The sequence below is a fragment of the Bison bison genome, unplaced genomic scaffold (assembly GCF_000754665.1).
Source record: "Bison bison bison isolate TAMUID 2011002044 unplaced genomic scaffold, Bison_UMD1.0 scf7180017864341, whole genome shotgun sequence".
NCBI classification, from domain to species: domain Eukaryota; kingdom Metazoa; phylum Chordata; class Mammalia; order Artiodactyla; family Bovidae; genus Bison; species Bison bison.
Genome location: NW_011494913.1, coordinates 6,005,444 through 6,024,987, shown reverse-complemented (window position 1 = coordinate 6,024,987; position 19,544 = coordinate 6,005,444). Strand labels below are relative to the sequence as shown.

The following is a 19,544-nucleotide window of genomic DNA, read 5'->3' as shown; positions in this document are numbered from 1 at the left end:
GTCGGGCCCTGGGTCCGAGCTGCTGCTGACAGATCGTTACTGCAGTATCAGCCCCAGGGCCCACAGCCTGGGCCAGGTTCTCACTCCTGCGCGAATGTGGCGAAGCCAAGGAGCGTTTGCCCTGCCTGCATCTGATTAGAATTATAAGTTTATGTTTATTACTGGGTTCTCTTCTAAGTAGCTGCCAGCAGCATCAGCAGCGGGCTGACTATGGCAGCCGTGTGGGGAGTTGGAAACCCTGCCAGAGAACACCAGGCCCGCTTGGTTTTATGTGGCTGCAGCTGTGACTCTTACATGTGTGACTCTTTTAAAACGAGGGGATAGAAAACATGAAAAGTTATTACTTTTTCAAAAATGTAAATATTGGACTATTTACTGCCCTGTTCTACTTTTAAAATCCTTCATCTAGCTTATTTATTGAGATAATTGAATTTAGACATTTCTGAGGCCACTTTTAAGATTTCACATCTCTGGGTCCAGATCTTAATTTTGACTCACTCCCAACCATTTTTAGGTTATTCTATAGTTGTTACTATCATATAAAAAGGTGGCCACACTTCATGACAATTAACTATTTACAAATCTGTTATAGCACTTTTAAATCGCCATTTTCCTGCAGATATCTTCTGATGGCTAAGAGTCTTTACTCATGGTGCTCACGCTTTTCACAGTCATTTACTGAGCACCCATTCGACAGATTGTCATGGTTTTTGAGCAGAGGTGCCTGCTGCAGAGTCCTCTCGCATGTTTGTGCAGATTTGTTGAACTGTACATGCCTCTGTTTATTCCTCTGTAAGTGAACACTGGCAGTTCACTCAGAGTTGTGTGAGGTTTCAGTAAGTACATATGGTTATATGTAATACATTAATTCATTGAGCACCTATTATACCCTTGTCTTATGATAAGTGCTTTATATGTGGCACCTCATTTAATCCCCCCCAAATCCAGTGACGCAGATGCCCCTCTTCCCGCATCTCAGAGACGAGAAATGTAGATGCTAGAGAGGTTAAGTTGCTTGCTGAGGGCTGAGGTGGTAATGCATGGGAGTGGGATTGGGTTCTGGACCATCTGAGCCTGAGGGTTTGAGCCTGTGCTCATTGGGCACATGTCAGACCCGCTTTATTCACAGCACGGAAGCCCCTTTTATATAAACCTGCAGACTGGGCAGCCGCTCAGCCTGCCAGACTGTAGGACCACGAGTTAAGCACCCTGAAGAGAGCAGTTTTAGAGCCTGTCGGCACCTGGGATGGGAGGACATGTGTTTCTCCCAGAGCTGAGGTGAGTCTGGCTCCCCTCCACCGCCTAGCGTGCTGCCCGCGCTGGTGGCGTGGGCGGGGCGGCGGGCGGTCAGGCCTCCTGGTGGTTTGCGCGGGAGGAAGGCTGCTCTGTGTACCGGGAGAGTCTCTTAGCTGGAGCCACACGTGCCTGTGGTTTATAACGCTGGGAGTTCCTGTCTTTAATATGTGCGTACGATTCTACTGGGGCAATTTGTCTCCACAGTGATACAAATACTTGTAGGCAATAATGATTTTCTTCCTCACCGCCTTTAGTCATCTGTTAGCCAAACTGGATAAATGTTTGTCTCTTTTCATCTTTCTTTATGAAGCGGAAGGCACTGGAATGCAATCATTCTGTGGTGGCTTATGTGGTTTCCTAGGTGCTGTGTGTTCTGTGGCAACATGATGCCTATATATTTCAGAGAAGAAAGAGTGAGAGGGAGGAAGCTGAAACTGTTGAAGCAGCGTGATGTGGTGGGAAATTTAATAGCCACAAAGATTAACTGGCTTAGTCTGAGGAAATAGCTATCTATCATTTGTCTGTGAAGTTTAAGGTGTGAAACTCTTGTGTGCAAAATATTCAATGACCTTGCTGTGCCTGACTTATAAAGCTGGCATCATCTGGTGCTTTCTTTTTCTTCCTGTAACATTATTTTTGAGTAGATGCAAAATGAAGTATTTTTAAGTGGCTGTGATTTTTTTTTTAAGTTTTTGTGATTTTTTTTTTCCCTCAAAATTTGTATTATCCACAAATTTGCTAAAAAGAAATATCTTTTATTATGCAGATGTTTGGTTCTGAGCTCTGATAGTAAGAATTTGGGTACTGAGGGCTATCTCATTATCTGAAATTGCTTGATTGCTAAATTTCAGATATGTATGAAAGTGAAAGTGAAGTCACTCAGTCGTGTCCGACTCTTTGCGACCCCATGGACGGTAGCCTACCAGGCTCCGCGATCCATGGGATTTTCCAGGCAAGAATACTGGAGTGGGCTGCCATTTCCTTCTCCAGGGGATCTTCCCAACCCAGGGATCGAACCCCGGTCTCCTGCGTTGCAGACAGACGCTTTACCGTCTGAGCCACATATATATCAGGAAAATGGATATACATCATTTTAGTTTCTAAGTTCTAATTGTAAGGGATACTTTTATATCAGACTTTCTCAGCCTGGCACTGTTGACATTTGAGACCGGATAATATTTTGTTGTAGAGGACTGTCTTGGACATGGTAGGATGTTTAGCAGCATCCTGGCCTCTACCCGCTAAATACTAATAGTATGTCTCCCCTCCCACCAGCACTGTAACAACCAGATTGTCTCCAGACATTGTCAGGTTACTCTGGGGTGGGGGTGGGGGTCACCCTCAGGGTGCCCAGGTTGCCCCCCGTATTGAGAACCACTACTGTATGCCGTTGCGCTTACCTAAATTTGTAGATAATGTGCAACTCAGAAGAGGAGCTAAGACTGTTAGAGCCACTTAGAGGTACTTCCTGAATTGCATGGTGCTGACTTTTAAGAAAGAAAAATACTAATTGAAGAGAGGAAGAGATTGCCTGCAGAGGTTAAGCACAAAAAGGCCATTAAAAATTTCCCATAAAAAACAGTCACATATTAAACTTCATGGTTATGTGGGGGCTGTTTTCTTAGGCTTGGCCATGCACTGCCTCTTCTGTTGTCTGTTTTCTGAAAATCAGCAGCAGTGCTTGCTTATAGGCACTGTGAAGTAGTTTCAGGTCACCAACTGGTTCTTCCTTGCTGATCACAGGTAAGCCTCAGCTAGCCCCTCTTTTCCTTACCTGAAGCGCTGAAATTGTCACCAGGCTGGGATTAATCAGAGGACATGCTTTGAAGGTCTTCCAGCGTCTACGCTCGGGGTTGCCTGTCGCCCCGTGTTTGGCCTCCGTGCTGGTTTGGTGATTGGTGTTGGGAAGCACGTTCTTCCACCTGGGCTGCATGTGCAGTGTTATCCTCTCGTGTTTTCCTCTACCTTCCCTCACACTTTCTCTGTTAGTCCTGCATGGTCAGAGCAGGTGAATCACTTCCTAAATGCGTTGCTGTTCTCATCCCCTTCCTGTGAGCTTTCTACTTGGAAGGCATTTATCTCTGTTACTGCTCTATTTCATTTCTACCATTTTGTGAGATTCAAAGTGTCAGTTGCATGCATACTAAAAAAGCTATCCTGATTTTTGGAAGCAACTAGAATGTGAGGCTGTTGGCTTTTTTTCCCTCCCCTACGACACCAGCGTCCATTTTAGTTACACGGGTGCAACATCCGTCTGACTAAACGGCTGCACCTCGCCAGTAGCCTTGCTGTGTCACTGATACTCTCAGACCTTCAGACGCTTCTTCCGTTATGCATACATGGGGTCACCCTTCTGAAACATAAGTGTTCATCCTATTTCGTATCTGAAAAGCATCATATAACTAAATTTATAACTTACATTGTATTTAGCGAACGCTTTTTTTCCCTCAGTCGTATCATTATCCATACTTTTATATTGTTGATGCCTCTCCCTAATTAAGTAATCAACATGTGAATCTGATACTCAGTACTTTTGACCAAAAACTTGCTTTATGTTCCAAGATGTTGTACTGTTTTATTCTATGACCATCATATCTTTAGCACAGAAATAGTAATTATAAATAAAATTTATTTTTTCTTACATTGTCATTTTGGAGCTATGACATTTAGTATCTATAAATTTAGTTATATTGAAATTTCCACTGAATCTTTTCTAGAATTAAGTTCATATATCTTAGGAACTAGCAGAGAAATTTTCCCTTAGGGTATGCCGGGAGAGGAGCAAGTAGTTTTGATAATGAAATGAGACCTTACAGGAATATTTCTAGAGCAGCTATAATAATTCAAATGAGAATTGAATTAAAGAGGAGGGAAAGGATAATCTTTTTTTTTTCTCTTGAACATCAGTGTTTTGGGTAATGATGGCAGCAGAAAGCTAAAGGACTGTGCTATTTTGTCTGTTTTTTTTTTTTTTCTTTGTATTACTTTGAACTGTCTATTTTAATCTGATTTGGAACCAAAGTAATGAAAATACGATTTTTGTTTTCATGGTAGGAGATGGAATAAACTGAGACAGAAGGACAAAGAGAAGAGTCTGAGGCTTGAAGATGATTCTGAGGAAAGCGATGCTGAATTTGACGAAGGTTTTAAAATGCCGGGTTTTCTGTTCAAAAAGCTTTTTAAGTATGTGCTATGTGTTCCTTTCTTTACATCTGTCGTCGAGCCATTGTTACAAATTAATATTTTAGGAACTGCATACAGTTACCTGTGGGCCCTCAAGGTACTCGCAGCAATTTATTTTGAATACGGTTACTGTCAAATGAAATTTTAGCCACATGCTGTTCATTAAAATTAGATGATAATAAATTGACTAAAGTGTGCATTCAGTGTGTTTATAAACTTAAAAATCTATGTGGACCTGTATCAGCAGACTAAAAACAACACTTTAAAAGCTATTTATATCAAGTTATTTTGTTGTTGTTTTTAGCATTTTTAAGGGACCAAATCTCTAATTTCTTAAATCAGATTAATTAAGAAGAATTGCTTATTAAAATCAATATTGCAGAGGTCTTATACTTCTGTGTTGAAATAAAAACTTTGTAAAGATTATTTTTTTGACTGTCTTGTACTGTACCTAAGGATATAATACTTTTGAGCTGACCAAATGTGTATCTAAGTATTTCCTGTAAATGTTATTCTTATATAAAAAGGCAAGATGTAGGCAAACACCTTCAGGACTGAGTTTGTACCTGAAACTGTGTTTTATGTGTGAAGTGGCCCAGGGTTGCAGATAAATGGATGCCCTGTGGTAGGTGCGTGTCCGTAGCCTACGAGGTCCGGTACAGTCTCTGTGATGAATGTAAATCCTGAGCCACGTGTGCAGTCTCATCCCTCCTGGGATTTACTTAACAAGGTACTTTAGGAACGCTTCCTTGACGCACGCAGGAAGTTAAAGCGTTAGGTAGCTTCTTTCTGTCTCTCGTATCATCACTTGGTGGTCGGGTGCAGGATGTAAACGTCTTTCTTTGAGACACTTAGGTTTAATCTCCTTCATAGATTGAGCTGATAGCCATGCCTGAAACTTGTGCAAGAGGTCTACTTAAAGAGAGTCTGCTTTTTATATTTCCTCTCAAAGAGCTTTTATTATAATTCTAACTTTTCTCTTGAGGGTGGAGGGGACAGAGGGAGTAGTTATTTTATCCCAATAAACATATAAGACAGCTGAATCCTAAAGATGTGAAGTATCTTGGTGGGGTTGCTATACTGGACAGAACTATAAAGAACTGTAGGGAATCTCTAGTAATTTTTGGAGGTGTTTTATAGCCCGTAGAAGTGGCTACTTTGGCTGTTGCTTTTCCCAAATGAAAATTAACTATGGAAAGATAAATAGAGATAATATTTATTGGCAACTCTTTTCATCTTCTCTAAAGTGATTTCTTACTAAGAAACAGGCCAAATAGTATCTGTGTTGTACTAGCGGAAGGAATACCCAGGTTACAGATTAACTTAATGAAGACGGGATACTTCTACATGAGTATTAAGTGATTTGGCAAATACCCTCAAGAATGAAGTCGAATGTGCATTTTTGTCTAAATGTGGGAGTTTCTAGCAAAAGAAATTTCACAGTTAATAGAACTAAACTTACTATTAAGAGTGTATCAAATTCAGTGTATTGACTGTTAACCTTATTGTAGTTAATGTAAATACATGTTTAAAAAAATATTGTGTCAATTGCACATTCCTTGAAAGTATTTTGTTTTCATTTTTCACCTCAAAAGCAGAATTTTAAATATTTCATAAATGTTACAAAACTTCTGTTTCTTTTATTCTGCTATAATTGGCAGAGTCTCCATTTTTCTTTCATGACTAAGCTTTAGCCAGGCCAATTTAATTTTAAGCTGTAGATATATTTTTACCATATTTACCACACTATGTGGAATGAAATTAATAGGATATATTTGTACACAAAGGAGTCAGCAGATACTGTTACCTATTTAAGTGCTATTTTCTGCACCATCCTGGTTAACTTTTAAAACTCTATTTTGAAAATTTGCCCAGAAAATATATTTGACTCTGTAATTTAGCAATCACGTGACAAAAGTCAATCTTTAGCCACACTAGTAAGTGCAGTCTTAGCTTAGTGTGACAGTGATCTGTGGTTCTTCTGTGGTGCTTCAGTCTCATGGGGGAAGCGGAGTATAGTAATTCTGTTACTCTTTTACAGCAGTTTGTAAATATCTTTAACTTTTCCTGAAGAGTAACTTTTTATGTTTTCAAAACAGTTCTGAAAACGGAATTCCATAGCCTGCTTTCCTTTAAAGTACGTACTTGTTTTACAGTGTTTTATTATTAAGGAAATTAGGGCAATACAGCCTGAGTCCGTCAGTGACACTGCTGGCATCAGAACCCAGGCCCGGAAGTGCCCGTCCAGCGGTGCGGGCCTGCCGTCCAGCGCGCTGACGCGGCCCGGGGCCCTCACGGGAAGGAGTCTGTCCTCCGCCACCTTTGCACGGTGTCCCCAGGTGTGGTTGGGATTCCCATGTGGTGACGTGACTTACAAGGCTGCCTAGTCGCTGTTTTTCCTTAAGTCATCCTTTAGATGCTGTTTGAACGCCCTTGGAAATTACATCTGTAGATGAGGAGACGTCCTCTCGTGGGTCACCTAGAATCCGGACGACCTGACTCCCTCTGGATACCGCGCTGGTCACCCTTCCTCCTCTCCTTGTTTCTCGGTTGCCCTCTCCAGGTTCTTTCAGTTGATTGGCCCCAAACAGAGAGGGACGGGGGCCGTGTGGGGTGGAGACGGCTTCGTGTGGTGGGAAAGCACTGGAACGACCGCCTGGACGTTTTGGCCCCTGTTCTGCCCAGAGGGGTCGGCCCCCTAGTTTTGTGCCTCAGTGAGAGGGGGCTGGTTGACTGGAATGTAGTGGGTTGTCAACGTACATCAGTTTTTTGGGGAACTTTTTGGACTAGATTTTTTTCCACAGCTGATTTTCAAAATACTGGGGAAAGTTAATGATGACATACTTACTGAGAGAAGAGTAAATAAAACTAGTTTCACAGGGACTGAAATCCGTGAGATTTTAGGTAGAGATACCATGCAGCAAAGAGTAAACATTTGGGCAGTAAAACAGCAAAACCGCCTTCTTTTAGGGTAGCCATCTCACTAGCCTTGGTATTTTCTTTGGGGGGGGATCTTTAGCTGTCATTGTCTTTTAAGTGCTTTTTCCTTTAGATTTTTAAACTTGGCAGATAATCTTCATGCCATTGCATAGTGTTAAATCTTTCTTTCATGCTAAGAAATGCATTTTGCTTTGTTCCTTTTTAAACTTCACTTTTAGATGATTGAATTAAACATACCATTGATGGGAAAGGGCAAATACCAACTCTCTTTTCTTTTTAGAGGGGAATGTATTATTTCTATTTGAAATTTTATTTAAAATTTAAATTTAAAATCAAGCTTAAAATTTATTTATTTAAAATTTTAATAGCACTGACCGTTGTATCTAGGATGAAGTCACTGAACCAAGTTCTACTTTAGAATATTAAAAGACCTTTTGTGTTTTTGAGCCTTTAAACTGTTTTTGTTTTTTTCTTGCCTCTGCTAGTAATATGACAGACTCATCTGTTATGTACTAATTTTGTGATTAGCCCTATTCTTTAGACTAGTTTATGGCCTTAAAATTTAATTTTTCCTATAAAAAGATAATATGATTACCAAGTGACTTTTCAACAGTATGTACTGTAAATTGTAGTCTTCTCTGTCTTGCTTTTTTATGCTGTTCAGATTGGAAAAGTAAATGTTAATGCATCTTTTCATAGAAAAGTTATTAGAACTTTATATAACTAAAAACATTTGAGTTTTTTTTCAGGAGGATATTGAATAAAAGATAATAAGTTTATGCTTGTTTACCAGGCTATTTCTAATGTTGAAAAAGAAATGAAATAGTCCCTAATTGCCCTATCTATCAGTTTAATTAGAAATGTGTTAATGTTCTGTAAAGAAAAATGTGTGATTTTATGCTTTAGGTAATCAAAAATGTATGACCTTATGAATATAATACTCATGTAAAACACACATCCGGCATGCTTCTCTGACTGGTGCTAGAACCTCGCTAAATGATTAATTCATGAGTACTTTGCGTTATGATCTGTATTACCCACCATTTGCCATTTTCTTTTTCTTGTTGGTGTTTGTTGTTGTAGGTACCAGCAGACAGGTGTTAGGTGGCTGTGGGAATTGCACTGCCAGCAGGCAGGAGGAATTCTGGGAGACGAAATGGGATTGGGCAAGACCATCCAGATAATTGCCTTCTTGGCAGGTCTGAGCTACAGCAAGATCAGGACTCGTGGTTCAAATTACAGGCAAGTGCTCCTCTGCAGACTGTCAGTCTGTGGAGCTCAATTAATATTTCATCAGATGTATTGCTGTGGAGGAGGGTCTTGTGAATTATTGATGACATTTCAATTACAATATTCCTTTAATTCTTTTAGTGGGGGACATCAAAGGAAAATTTTTACGAGACAATGGAGCTGTAGGGCAGGAGAAATTAAACATGTAACACTGCTAATGAATTCCAGGCATTGATGCTTCATTTTGCAGATGAGCCCCACTAGATATTTTGGGTCAATACAGTGTCTAAGGTTAGCTTCTGCAAATGGATTGTTTACAAACTCAATTATGTTAATATCAATAGTTTACACAATATGGAATTTTAAATTAGACATAATACCTTTAGTTCCATTTATTAAATTTTACATTAAAATATTTGTTCTGGCAGGAGACCAGGTGAGCATTACAGTAAGTACAAAGTCTATTCATGGGGAAAGTTGAATCTTTGGAGGATTTCTTTTATAATCATTATGCGTGATAGCATTTGTAGATGGTGCTTTTTTTTTTCAAATGACATTACATACTTGTCTGCTCACTATGCTTTCTCCCTACTCTCCCAGTCTTTAAGAATTTTATATAAATTTGAAAGTCAAAGTCTAAATAATAGAAATATAAAATGATAGAAAACTATTTTTTGGTTGTAATCTTTATTTTCTTTAGGAATTCAAATAAACTATTAAAACTTTAATCTTCTGAAAGAATAAACATTTAAACATGCTTGTTCTTTGTGGTAGGACTGAAATAGTTTATCTTGAAATCCAGTGAGCATTTCCATATTTAAGCTGTAAGTTGACTTTTTCTGTAAATCAGTAATGGTAGATGAATTATGTAAATCAATTAATGCTTGATGAATTATGTAGAGTATTTAATTTTAAACCCAGATAATCCAACAGCTCCTTGGATTCTAATAGGCTTTACCTAATGAGTAACAGCAAGATATTTACCAGACACTTAGGTTGTAGAAACCCTAGGCAGTCACAGGATGCGATTTGACGACCCCTTTACAAGAGTGTTAGTGTGCCTGAAGGCGGCCACAGCAGAACGTGACTGTCTACACTCTGGTTCATCAACAGAGAAATGTTTTCTGGAATGTTGTGTGTGTTGTGGATTAAGTTGCTTCAGTCGTGTCCGATTCTTTGCGATCCTATGGACGGTAGCCCGCCAGGCTCCTCTGTCCACGGGATTCTCCAGGCAAGAATATTGGAGTGGGTCAAATACAAACCATAAACTGTTAAGTAAAAAACTTTTTATTTTAATCTTCAGAGTTTTTTGCTTTGCTTTTATTCCTTACTCTTCTCATTAATTTAGCAGATCAACACATCCCATGAGCAGTACTTAAAGTTTTAGGATATTTTAGAAATACTTACACAGTTGTAGGAAGGGGAAAATATATTGGCGGATTTTTAAATATTAAATGTTCTGTTGTTACTACAATAAAGTGTCGAAGCAGAGTTTTTTTCTTCCGATACTGAAATTCTGCTACATTTCATGTGAAAACATTCCGTCTGAATGGAAAAGTCAAAGTTGAAAATGGGCATTTAGTGTTTTCTTGCCTAGGCATATCATTAATTCACCGTTTATAAAATGCTTTCTCTAAACAAGCCGTTTGCTTGGCTCGCCTCTGCGTTTCTCATTCGCTTTGGTTGGGTTTTGACGAGAATGCCCCAAGCTGCTCCAGATAGTTTCTAAGACTATCTTTCTTTTCTTAAATGATTTCTGGGATTTTCTTATTTCCCATCTCTTTTCTTCCCTTCCTTTCCTGTTACCATGAAACTTGCGTGGGGTCTAATATGCCAGACCTGGGAAACCTAAAATCATCCCTGCCGTGTAGTTTTGATTGAAAAATTAAAACATGTTCTCTCGAGTGGTGACAATCCAGCTAGGAGTGAGCTGTGGGCTAATAATGAGCAGCAGCTGTAATCACTTAACTGTCGATGTGCATCTCCTTTTTCCATAATGAAATAGTGTGGCACGTTGGGTTATAGCCCAGATCATCTTTATTAAGATAGTATTGGTAGAAGTGGCTTCCCAGAATGCAGTTATATATCAGCCAAACAACTGGTCTCTGTGAGTAGAGGTGTTCAGAGAAGCTTGGTCCCTTCTCTGTGCATGTGCCAGGGCAAATTGTATAACGTTTTTTTCTCACAGTTTTATAGTCTGTCCTCCTTTGAAATTAGATGAACTTGGAGTCTTCTCTAGGTTTATGTCCTAAAGAGAAGTGGTCAGATGTGTAGTCAAACCAAGTTCTGCATGAGCCAGCATTGCTTCATGGGCTGTGTAAATTTCCTCTGAACTCTTGCAAGCTGTAGATTCTGGGGCTTTTATTTGAATGGTCTTAGTATCGTAATTTTAAGGTCAATGATCCTGAAACCATGGATGTCTCTGGGATACCAAGAAGGAACTTAATGGTAAAAAGAAGTTTTTAATTTTTGTTTCTTTAATGTGTTTTATATGTAATGTCTTTTAAAAAGAGGGAAAAGCGTACTTACTGGGCTAATAAAAATTTATACTGCCTGTTTTCCCGGTTCATAACGTATATACTATATACGTTTCTCTTTGCCATTCGTATTATAGTGATAGGCCCCTGAACTTAACGATGGAGAAGAAATAAATGGTTAACCTTGCAAACTTTAGTTAATACTCTGAAGTCTTGGATATCATTTAGGAAATTCCTAATTACAAATAAATGGACTGAAAAAGTTAATAAACTTTCAAAGGTAAATATTTTTACTTTGTAATTCCTGATAAGTTCAAGGCTATGAGGGGCAGATTTCTATCCTGCAGGTTGAAATATTTGACCACGGAGGTATTGACTTGTAAACTTACTAGGTAATCAATGATAATCAAAGATGAAAGAAACTGTAGCCAGTTTAGTACTTGGTACTAATTGCTCTAGTACCTTTAGCTCTTTCTTAAGATCGTCTCACTGGTATTGAGGACTGGGGAAGGGTGGGACAGTCGGTGTGATTGCTGGTGGGTGTGGCTGCCCCTTCTGAGGCTCTGCAGCAGTCTAGGTCTGCTCCTGGATCCCACTCTGTGAAAACCTCCATAGTTTCCTAGGAGAATGGCAGAGATTGAAGGGCATAATAATGCCAGATAGATGTTCAGTTCAGTCGCTCAGTCGTGTCTGACTCTTTGCGACCCATAAGCCAGAATAAAATGTTGGCCTTACATAATGTTGTAGCAGTTGACAGCGACCATGTTATAAAAGGCGTATAAATGCTGTGTGACCTGCAAAGGCATATGTACGTACTTATGTTTATTTGAAAGTGAGTTTGTTTTTAAATATTTTAGATAGTAAGTGAATATTGATAGCTCTCTAATTGCTCTTGGAGGATATAAGAAGTTGCTGCATTTAATCCTATTAGGGAATGTTGTCACAGAAGGGGCCAGGGCAGAGCTATACTCTCCCCAAGGAGTTTGAGGGGACCTGCCCTTGGAGGGAGGCTGAGACACGGCTGGGAATGCTTTAGAAGCTGTCAGCTCCTGGCTTCTTGTGATCTGAGCCCATTCTCTGGAGCAGAGGGGCAGGGGCAGGAACTAGCTAAAGGTGGGAGGATTTAGAAATGGGTGGAGGTATTTTGTTACATTGGAGTAAAAGGTCAGCCTTATTTAGGTTGTGGCTTGTTTTTCTACAAAATTACACAGTATTTTTCAGTTGTGCAGATGAATATTTCCAGTGCTGTGTGGCTTAGTTTACAAAAAAAATATTAAGTTTGAGAATCATTTATTGAACTGTAGCAAAAAAAAAGTCAACCATGATCTCCAACTCGAAAATAATCTCTTTTAATGTTTCAATATAATTTTCTTTCAACCTTTTAAAAGAAGTTTTCATTAAAAAAGCCAATATTCTTTCATTGCCTTCTGTGATTTAGACATTGAGATCATTTAAAGAAGAAGCTATCCCTGTACTGTGAAGGAGCTTCACACAAATGCACGCGTGCGCACGCACACACACACACACACACACACCCAGGGAGACATATATTATGACAGGGTTAATGTGGAGTCCTAACTTGTGTGGATGCGCCAAGGAAGGGTCCTTAACCTGCCTGGAGAGAAAGGCACAGGAAGGGAGGAAGTTGAGGGCTGAAGGACAGGTGGAGTGTGGCTGGAAGAAGAGGGAAGGAAGGGACAAGGTGAAGGCTGAGAGGTCAGAGGAGTGTACGCTTTGTAAGAGCTGAAAGAGGGCTTGTAGGGGAGTGCGGACCTGTGAGGGGCCGGTCAGGACAAGGGCTCTGGAGAGAGGTGATGCTGAAGAGGCGGCCCGAGGTCCAGTCCTCGTGGTCTCAGACAGCAGGGTGAGGTGTTTGGACTGTCTCAAGAGTGAGGGACAAACACGAAAAGCCTCTTAAGCAAAGGGATGAGGCATTCTGATTGTGCTTTCTTGAAAAGATGGTGCTAGAAAGTGCAGTATCCTGGGTAAGAGATGGTAGTGGCCAGAAGGGAGTGTTAGCAGTGGAGAGACAGAGTGACTCAGAGAGGAAGTGTGTGTGACATGAACTCTGTCAGTTGGATGCGGTGAAGAACAGCAGTGGGCAGAGGCCTGGATTTCCACTGAGGGTGCCTGGAGCATGGGTGGCAGCTCTTTCCATTGGATCAGGAAATCTGGGAGGAGGGACAGTTCAGGGGAGGGTGACGTGTGGTGCTGTGGGGACATCTGTGTGGAGGGACCAGCCGGCAGTTGGACGTCTGGGCGAATGGTACTTCTGAGCTCAGAAAAGAGACTGGGGCTGAAGACCTAGATTCACGTTACCAGTGTAAAGAGAGTGAGTGAAACTGTGAGGGTTAGTGAGATGGTAGCATGGGGAGAGTGTGTGCAGTGGGTAGCTTCAGATACTCCACATCCTTGTGGGCAGAAATAGGCAGGGGACAGAGAATGAGAGTTTGAAGGCACCGGTGACTCTGCTGCAGAGTGAGAGGTAGGCCATGAAGGCCCCAGTGTCTGTCCGTCTCAGCTCCTGGTTGCCGCTGGTGGCCGAGTGTGAGTCTTGTATGGAAGAGGTTCCCACCGCTAGTTTGACTCTGGCTTGGGTTTCATGTTCTGCACCGACTGACACCCGTCTCTCAGCAGGACTGAAGGTGAAGTGGTAGAAACACTGATGTAGTGGGGTCTGGGCTCAGACAAGAAAAGGGCGTTGGTTCCATGTGGACAGGCAGGAAGCAGGGCGGAAGGGCACTGACTGTCAGGTGCCTGCGGTATACTATGGATCAGGATATTTTGACTGCCAGTAGAAAGAATCCTGGCTTCAGTGTGGGTTAAATGTTTACATAACGTGTGCTACATCTAGGAACCTACCAAGGAGGCAGATTGTAGACACAGCGTCATCAGAAGCAGCCCAGGTTCTCCTGAGGCCAGTTCTTCTTGTGGTCATAAGATCTCTTTGCACAGGAACTCAACTGCCAGTGGCTGCTGAGCTCTTGTTTCCTCGTTCACATGCAGCAGGAGAGACCAAGAGATGACGCGACCCCTGACCTAGAGCCTAAGTGCTTCCTCACCATGAGCCAGCCAGTCTTCCCAGACCCCTCAGTGGACTGGCGAGCCTCTCTAGGGGAATGCTGTGTGCTAACAGGCCGAAGATGAACCGTGTTTCCAGCTTCTTCCCTCTTTGCCGTAACCAGACGGTGGTCAGAGTCCCATCAAGTACATGTCTGGGAAGGAAGAGGGGGCACCTGCACAAAGTTGTTCCGTTCAGAAGGAAAAGGGGGAGAGATGAATGTTGACATGGTGGCAATGACCAGTTTTCTGGCTCCCTATGTGTAAATGAATTGGGATGATTCCATAAATTATGTGGTTTTTAGAAAGACCTCGAAACTCTAATAGTATTTAGTATATACTATTCTAAGCACTTTATACTTACTGATTTAAACTTCATATAACTGGCTGTTGTTCCCATTTTAAGATGAGAAACTGAAGTTCCAGAGCTGTGCAGAGCTGGGGTTCAGACCCAGGCAGTGCTCCTAGCTACTTGCCTGTGCAGTAGTAAAGAAAGAGGATGGTTTGTTTAGCCTGTCTCTTATTTGCAGGTGTTCAGGTAGTGCCCACTCTTTCTGCAGCGCAAAGAACGCTGCAGCGTGTATCTGGTCCACAAATATCTGCCTGGGATCGTCTGGTCAGCAGCGACTCTTGCTGAGGCTCTTGTATCTCCGTCCACAAATGTCTGCCTGGGATCGCTTGGTCAGATGCGGCTCTTGCTAAGGCTCTTTCTCTGTAGTGTTCGGCTGTTTTCCACAACACTGTGACGCTTGAGCTCTGTTGACTGGGGCTTTCTGGGAGAAATGGTCACTGGCGCTCACCCACTGGTTCTGTATCACGTGGAGAAGCGAACAGCATGCTGTAGTGCAAAAGTGGGCTGCAGCCGTCAGAAGACTGACTTGAGGCGTCGCACCGTCTCCTGGTAACCGTGGCACCTTGGGCACACCAGTCTTCGGCAGCCTGAACACTGCAGGGTTCTCATCCTGCTGGCTTCCCGGGGCTGTGAGACTGAGTGAAATCCTGTGGGTGAAAACTCTTGATAAACTATAAAGCTTCAAACTGATAGAACATATTCTATGTTCACTTAGGTTGATATATACCGTTTATGCCTTCGCTAATCTGGAATAGAAGAAGAGAGAAAAGTTTCCTTGTTAGGTAGTTTTTGTTTGATTTACTTCACTGTAGATGATATTTTTAACACATTAGCTGGTGGTTCCTCTTAATACATGCGTCCACTCATTGATGAATGGGGCTGTAGGGATTTCACCAGGTGGGCTTATCCTCAGTAGGATTTTCCTTTTTGAGCTGTAGAGTTTTGTTTGTTTCTTTTTTCATGTTTTGGCAGTTAATCATCCGTATATGTCATTCACGGCTGTCTTTTCCTCTTGGACATTCTGGGCGCAGGTTCGAGGGGTTGGGTCCGACCATCATTGTCTGTCCGACAACGGTGATGCATCAGTGGGTGAAGGAGTTTCACACGTGGTGGCCTGCATTCAGAGTGGCAGTTCTGCATGAAACCGGGTCCTTTACCCACAAGAAGGTAACATTACAATACTTCAGCACCCTTTTGCTTGTTTTTGTTTTAAAACCTCCCATTTTACCTGATAGTCTTTGCTTTGATCCATTTATTTCTCAGATGTATGTTCTGATATTTCTTTCATGCATTGATTGTTCTTGATTCATTTTAGAACTCTGTATTTTCAGAACAGTTGTGAATGCAGGCTTTATCATTCTAACAGCCCATGGTGATGACAAGACATGTTCTTGTCCAGTGAAACACAAGCCTGATACCCTGAGTGGGACCAGAAATCAAGGGCCTTATGCAGTAGTTAACTGGCTGGATTTGAGGCATTACTGGCTTTAACAGTTTTAGGAAAGTAGGTACAAAATGCAATTAGTATTTTAATCAGTAAAGGCATTTGTTAACATGCTTTTAAAATGTGTTTTTAATGAGCAAAAGAACAGCCTGCCATTTTGACATTTTCGTTATTTGTATTATTGCCTTTTAGTTAATTAAGTTGCTTTTTGTTCTCTGAATCCTTGATTGCCATTTAAGTATAATCACTGTTCTTTGAAGGTGGCATTTCTTCACTTACTTGTTGTTTTAGCCACATCATCCAAAAGGAAGTTTATCATCTGTTCTTCTGTGGGTAGCATAGATAGCTTGTATTATGCTTTTTTAATTCTCATTTCTGTCTATCATCTAGACTGTAAACTCTGCAGAGTGGAGACTATGTCTTCATCATTTTTGTACCCCAAGTGCCCCTACAGCTGAAGAGATGATAATTACACATTTTCACTGGGGTTTGCAGGTTTCTCTGTAGATGAGCAGTGGCAGTTTGTTATGAGCTCTTCTCTGCTGATTGTCGTAGCTCGTGAGTGAGGTCTTCGTGCCTTCTCTGCTGATTGTCGTAGCTCGCGAGTGAGGTCTGCGTGCCCGTGAGAGCAGTGCCCCTGAGAGGGCTGGTGTTCACCCTGCTGAGTTAAGTACATGTGAGCCACTAAGCTCCAATGTCTTTGTAATTCTGCCAAGACCCCCTTTCCTCCAAATTCCTATTTGTTCATGATGATGAGTAAGCAGAGCTTTTGTTAGAAGTGAAACAGGAGTATCTATAATTTGGTAGCTCAAGTTTGGTGAGGTGGAATCTTGCTTTTACTAGCTGTTGTTGAAACCAGCTGACTTTGCCCTGAATTTTAAACGATAAATGGAAAACAAGTGAGTTGAAATAATTAATGAAGTGAGGTAAACGCTGCAGTTTTAAAAAAGTGGTTTTTTTAGTAGCATGAGAATAAGTTTCAATCATTTTTCTAGTCAAACTAAATTGTTGTAACTATCTTGTTATCACCCTTGTAAAATATTTTTGATTGCTTTTTTCACTTCTTTGTCTTTTGACATTTCTTAATGTTTTGTATTGCAGAATCCTGTACTAGAATTCTTTAGTTGATGGCATATCTTTAAAAAGCATATTTTTCACATGTTCCTCTTTATCCTTTTATTTTCTTCTGTGCTTTTTCTGTTACACCTTCACCATATCATGGCCCACTTGTATTTCCTCTGTTAGCCTGAAAAGCAGCCTTCAAGCAAATGAAATGCATTGACTAACGAATGGAAATAGAATTGACATTGGTCAGTGCCTCTGTTGATGAGTCTTGCTTCCTTAACTTGCTTGGAGGGCAAACAAAACCTTAAAGAACAGATTATTCACTTTTTTTAAACAGTGATCTGCACCTTCTGAGATGTCTGGTTATGCACAGATACGTGCATACATAAATTGTTCATAGTTTTTCTAGTACTTAATGGTTTACCGAGGACTTTAATTTGAAAGTTTCTTACTTAAGTTTTGAGAAAAAGTAAGGAGGCCTGTGTTTTGACTCTGACCCTTAACTCTTTGTATGGTTCCTTTTCCGTTATGAAGTGTCTCATATCCCTAAAGATGTAAGCTGTTATGCAAAAGATTGAAAAGGTGTTCTTCTGTATCTTTCAAACCATACTATCCACTTAGAAACACAGTTTATTATTAATATTAGTATCAGTTTATTATTTGTGATGAAAGCATATGGAAAATGTGTTAATTCCTCCACACAGGCCTTGTTTCCATTTCTGGAAACAAAATTCCTTTTTTCTGAACATTTCTGAGATCAGAGCTCTGGCTTCTGGATGAAGCACTGAGCGGCATCTGATCGCTCTGCTTCTTCCTTTTGTATGTGTTTTGTTGTGTGCAGATTGTTGTTACCACCATGCACACTCGTTGGCTTACAGGTGTATGTTAAATTGCAACAGAATTTACATTTCTTAATCACACTTCAAATCCTGCAAGTGCTGTTCTGTCCTCTAAGCCAGCATTTGATGTCTACCTTTCCATCCTGTAGGCTGAAATTCCTCTTTTCCATGGGGAAACATTCTGTGCCACTGGCTGTCCTGTCTAAATAAAATGGCAGCACTCTGGTATAGGGACATTCAGTGCTGGAGAAAATAGGGAAGGGAAGAGAATTTCTCTTTGGGAAGCTTAACAGTGTAATAATGCCAGAATTATTATTCAGTAGATTATTATTATTTTTCTAAAGTTTTGTTGTAACTTGCAGATGTTAAACTTTGAAATTTTTTAAAGTTTTTCATTTGGAAAATAGATATCAAATGATCAAGCAATTTCTCATGGAGCTTAGCTATCATTTTTCTTCCCTAAATTCCTTTTAGCTTCCCACCTCTCTTACCATGTAATCCTGTATTATCTTTGTTAATATTCATTTTGGTTGACAGCATAATTTTGAATTATCAAATGAATATTCAGCAACCATGCAAAAAAAAAAATGTGGCCAATATTTTCAATCAAATGATCAAATCGGAAAAGAACATTTTCAGGCTCTGAATCTCCTTAATGGTCAGTTGAAATCTCATTTACTAGGAATCTAGGATTTTCCTTTTCTCATTATCTTTTATGATCCCTTTTTCTAATGGAGAGAAACTTGATACGTAAGTTGATTAATCTTTATTTGTTGAATTAGATCAGATCAGATCAGTCGCTCAGTCGTGTCCGACTCTTTGCGACTCCATGAATCGCAGCACGCCAGGCCTCCCTGTCCATCACCAACTCCCGGAGTTCACTGAGACTCACGTCCATCGAGTCAGTGATGCTATCCAGCCATCTCATCCTCTGTCGTCCCCTTCTCCTCCTGCCTCCAATCCCTCCCAGCATCAGAGTCTTCCAATGAGTCAACTCTTCGCATGAGGTGGCCAAAGTACTGGAGTTTCAGCTTTAGCATCAGTCCTTCCAAAGAAATCCCAGGGCTGATCTCCTTCAGAATGGACTGGTTGGATCTCCTTGCAGTCCAAGGGACTCTCAAGAGTCTTCTCCAACACCACAGTTCAAAAGCATCAATTCTTCAGCGCTCAGCCTTCTTCACAGTCCAACTCTCACATCCATACATGACCACAGGAAAAACCATAGCCTTGACTAGACGGACCTTTGTTGGCAAAGTAATGTCTCTGCTTTTGAATATGCTATCTAGGTTGGTCATAACTTTGCTTCCAAGGAGTAAGCGTCTTTTCATTTCATGGCTGCAGTCACCGTCTGTAGTGATTTTGGAGCCCAGAAAAATAAAGTCTGACACTGTTTCCACTGTTTCCCATCTATTTCCCATGAAGTGGTGGGACCGGATGCCATGATCTTCGTTTTCTGAATGTTAAATACAATACTGTAGGTGTGTGATGTTATTTGAGTTGCAAAAAATGGATATTATGTTTCTAACTGGCTTGGAAAACTAACCATTTTCTTGGGGAAATAAAATACATGAAAAGATAATAAAAGAAGACAGTTTTATAATACTTACTAACTCACAGCAGGTGGTGGCATCTTTAGCACTGTGTAGTAAAGTTTGTTT

The 19,544-nt window shown here is 40.8% G+C and overlaps 1 protein-coding gene across 1 annotated transcript in view; it reads left to right on the top strand.

Annotated features, from left to right (window-relative positions):
* Nucleotides 1-19,544, top strand: part of ERCC6 (excision repair cross-complementation group 6) — a 67,499-nt gene that overhangs the window by 22,011 nt on the left and 25,944 nt on the right. Inside the window, exons 5-7 of the mRNA XM_010854444.1 lie at nucleotides 4,351-4,479; nucleotides 8,503-8,661; nucleotides 15,570-15,705. Coding sequence (XP_010852746.1) covers nucleotides 4,351-4,479; nucleotides 8,503-8,661; nucleotides 15,570-15,705 — 424 coding nt within the window. The remainder of the gene's footprint in view (nucleotides 1-4,350; nucleotides 4,480-8,502; nucleotides 8,662-15,569; nucleotides 15,706-19,544) is intronic.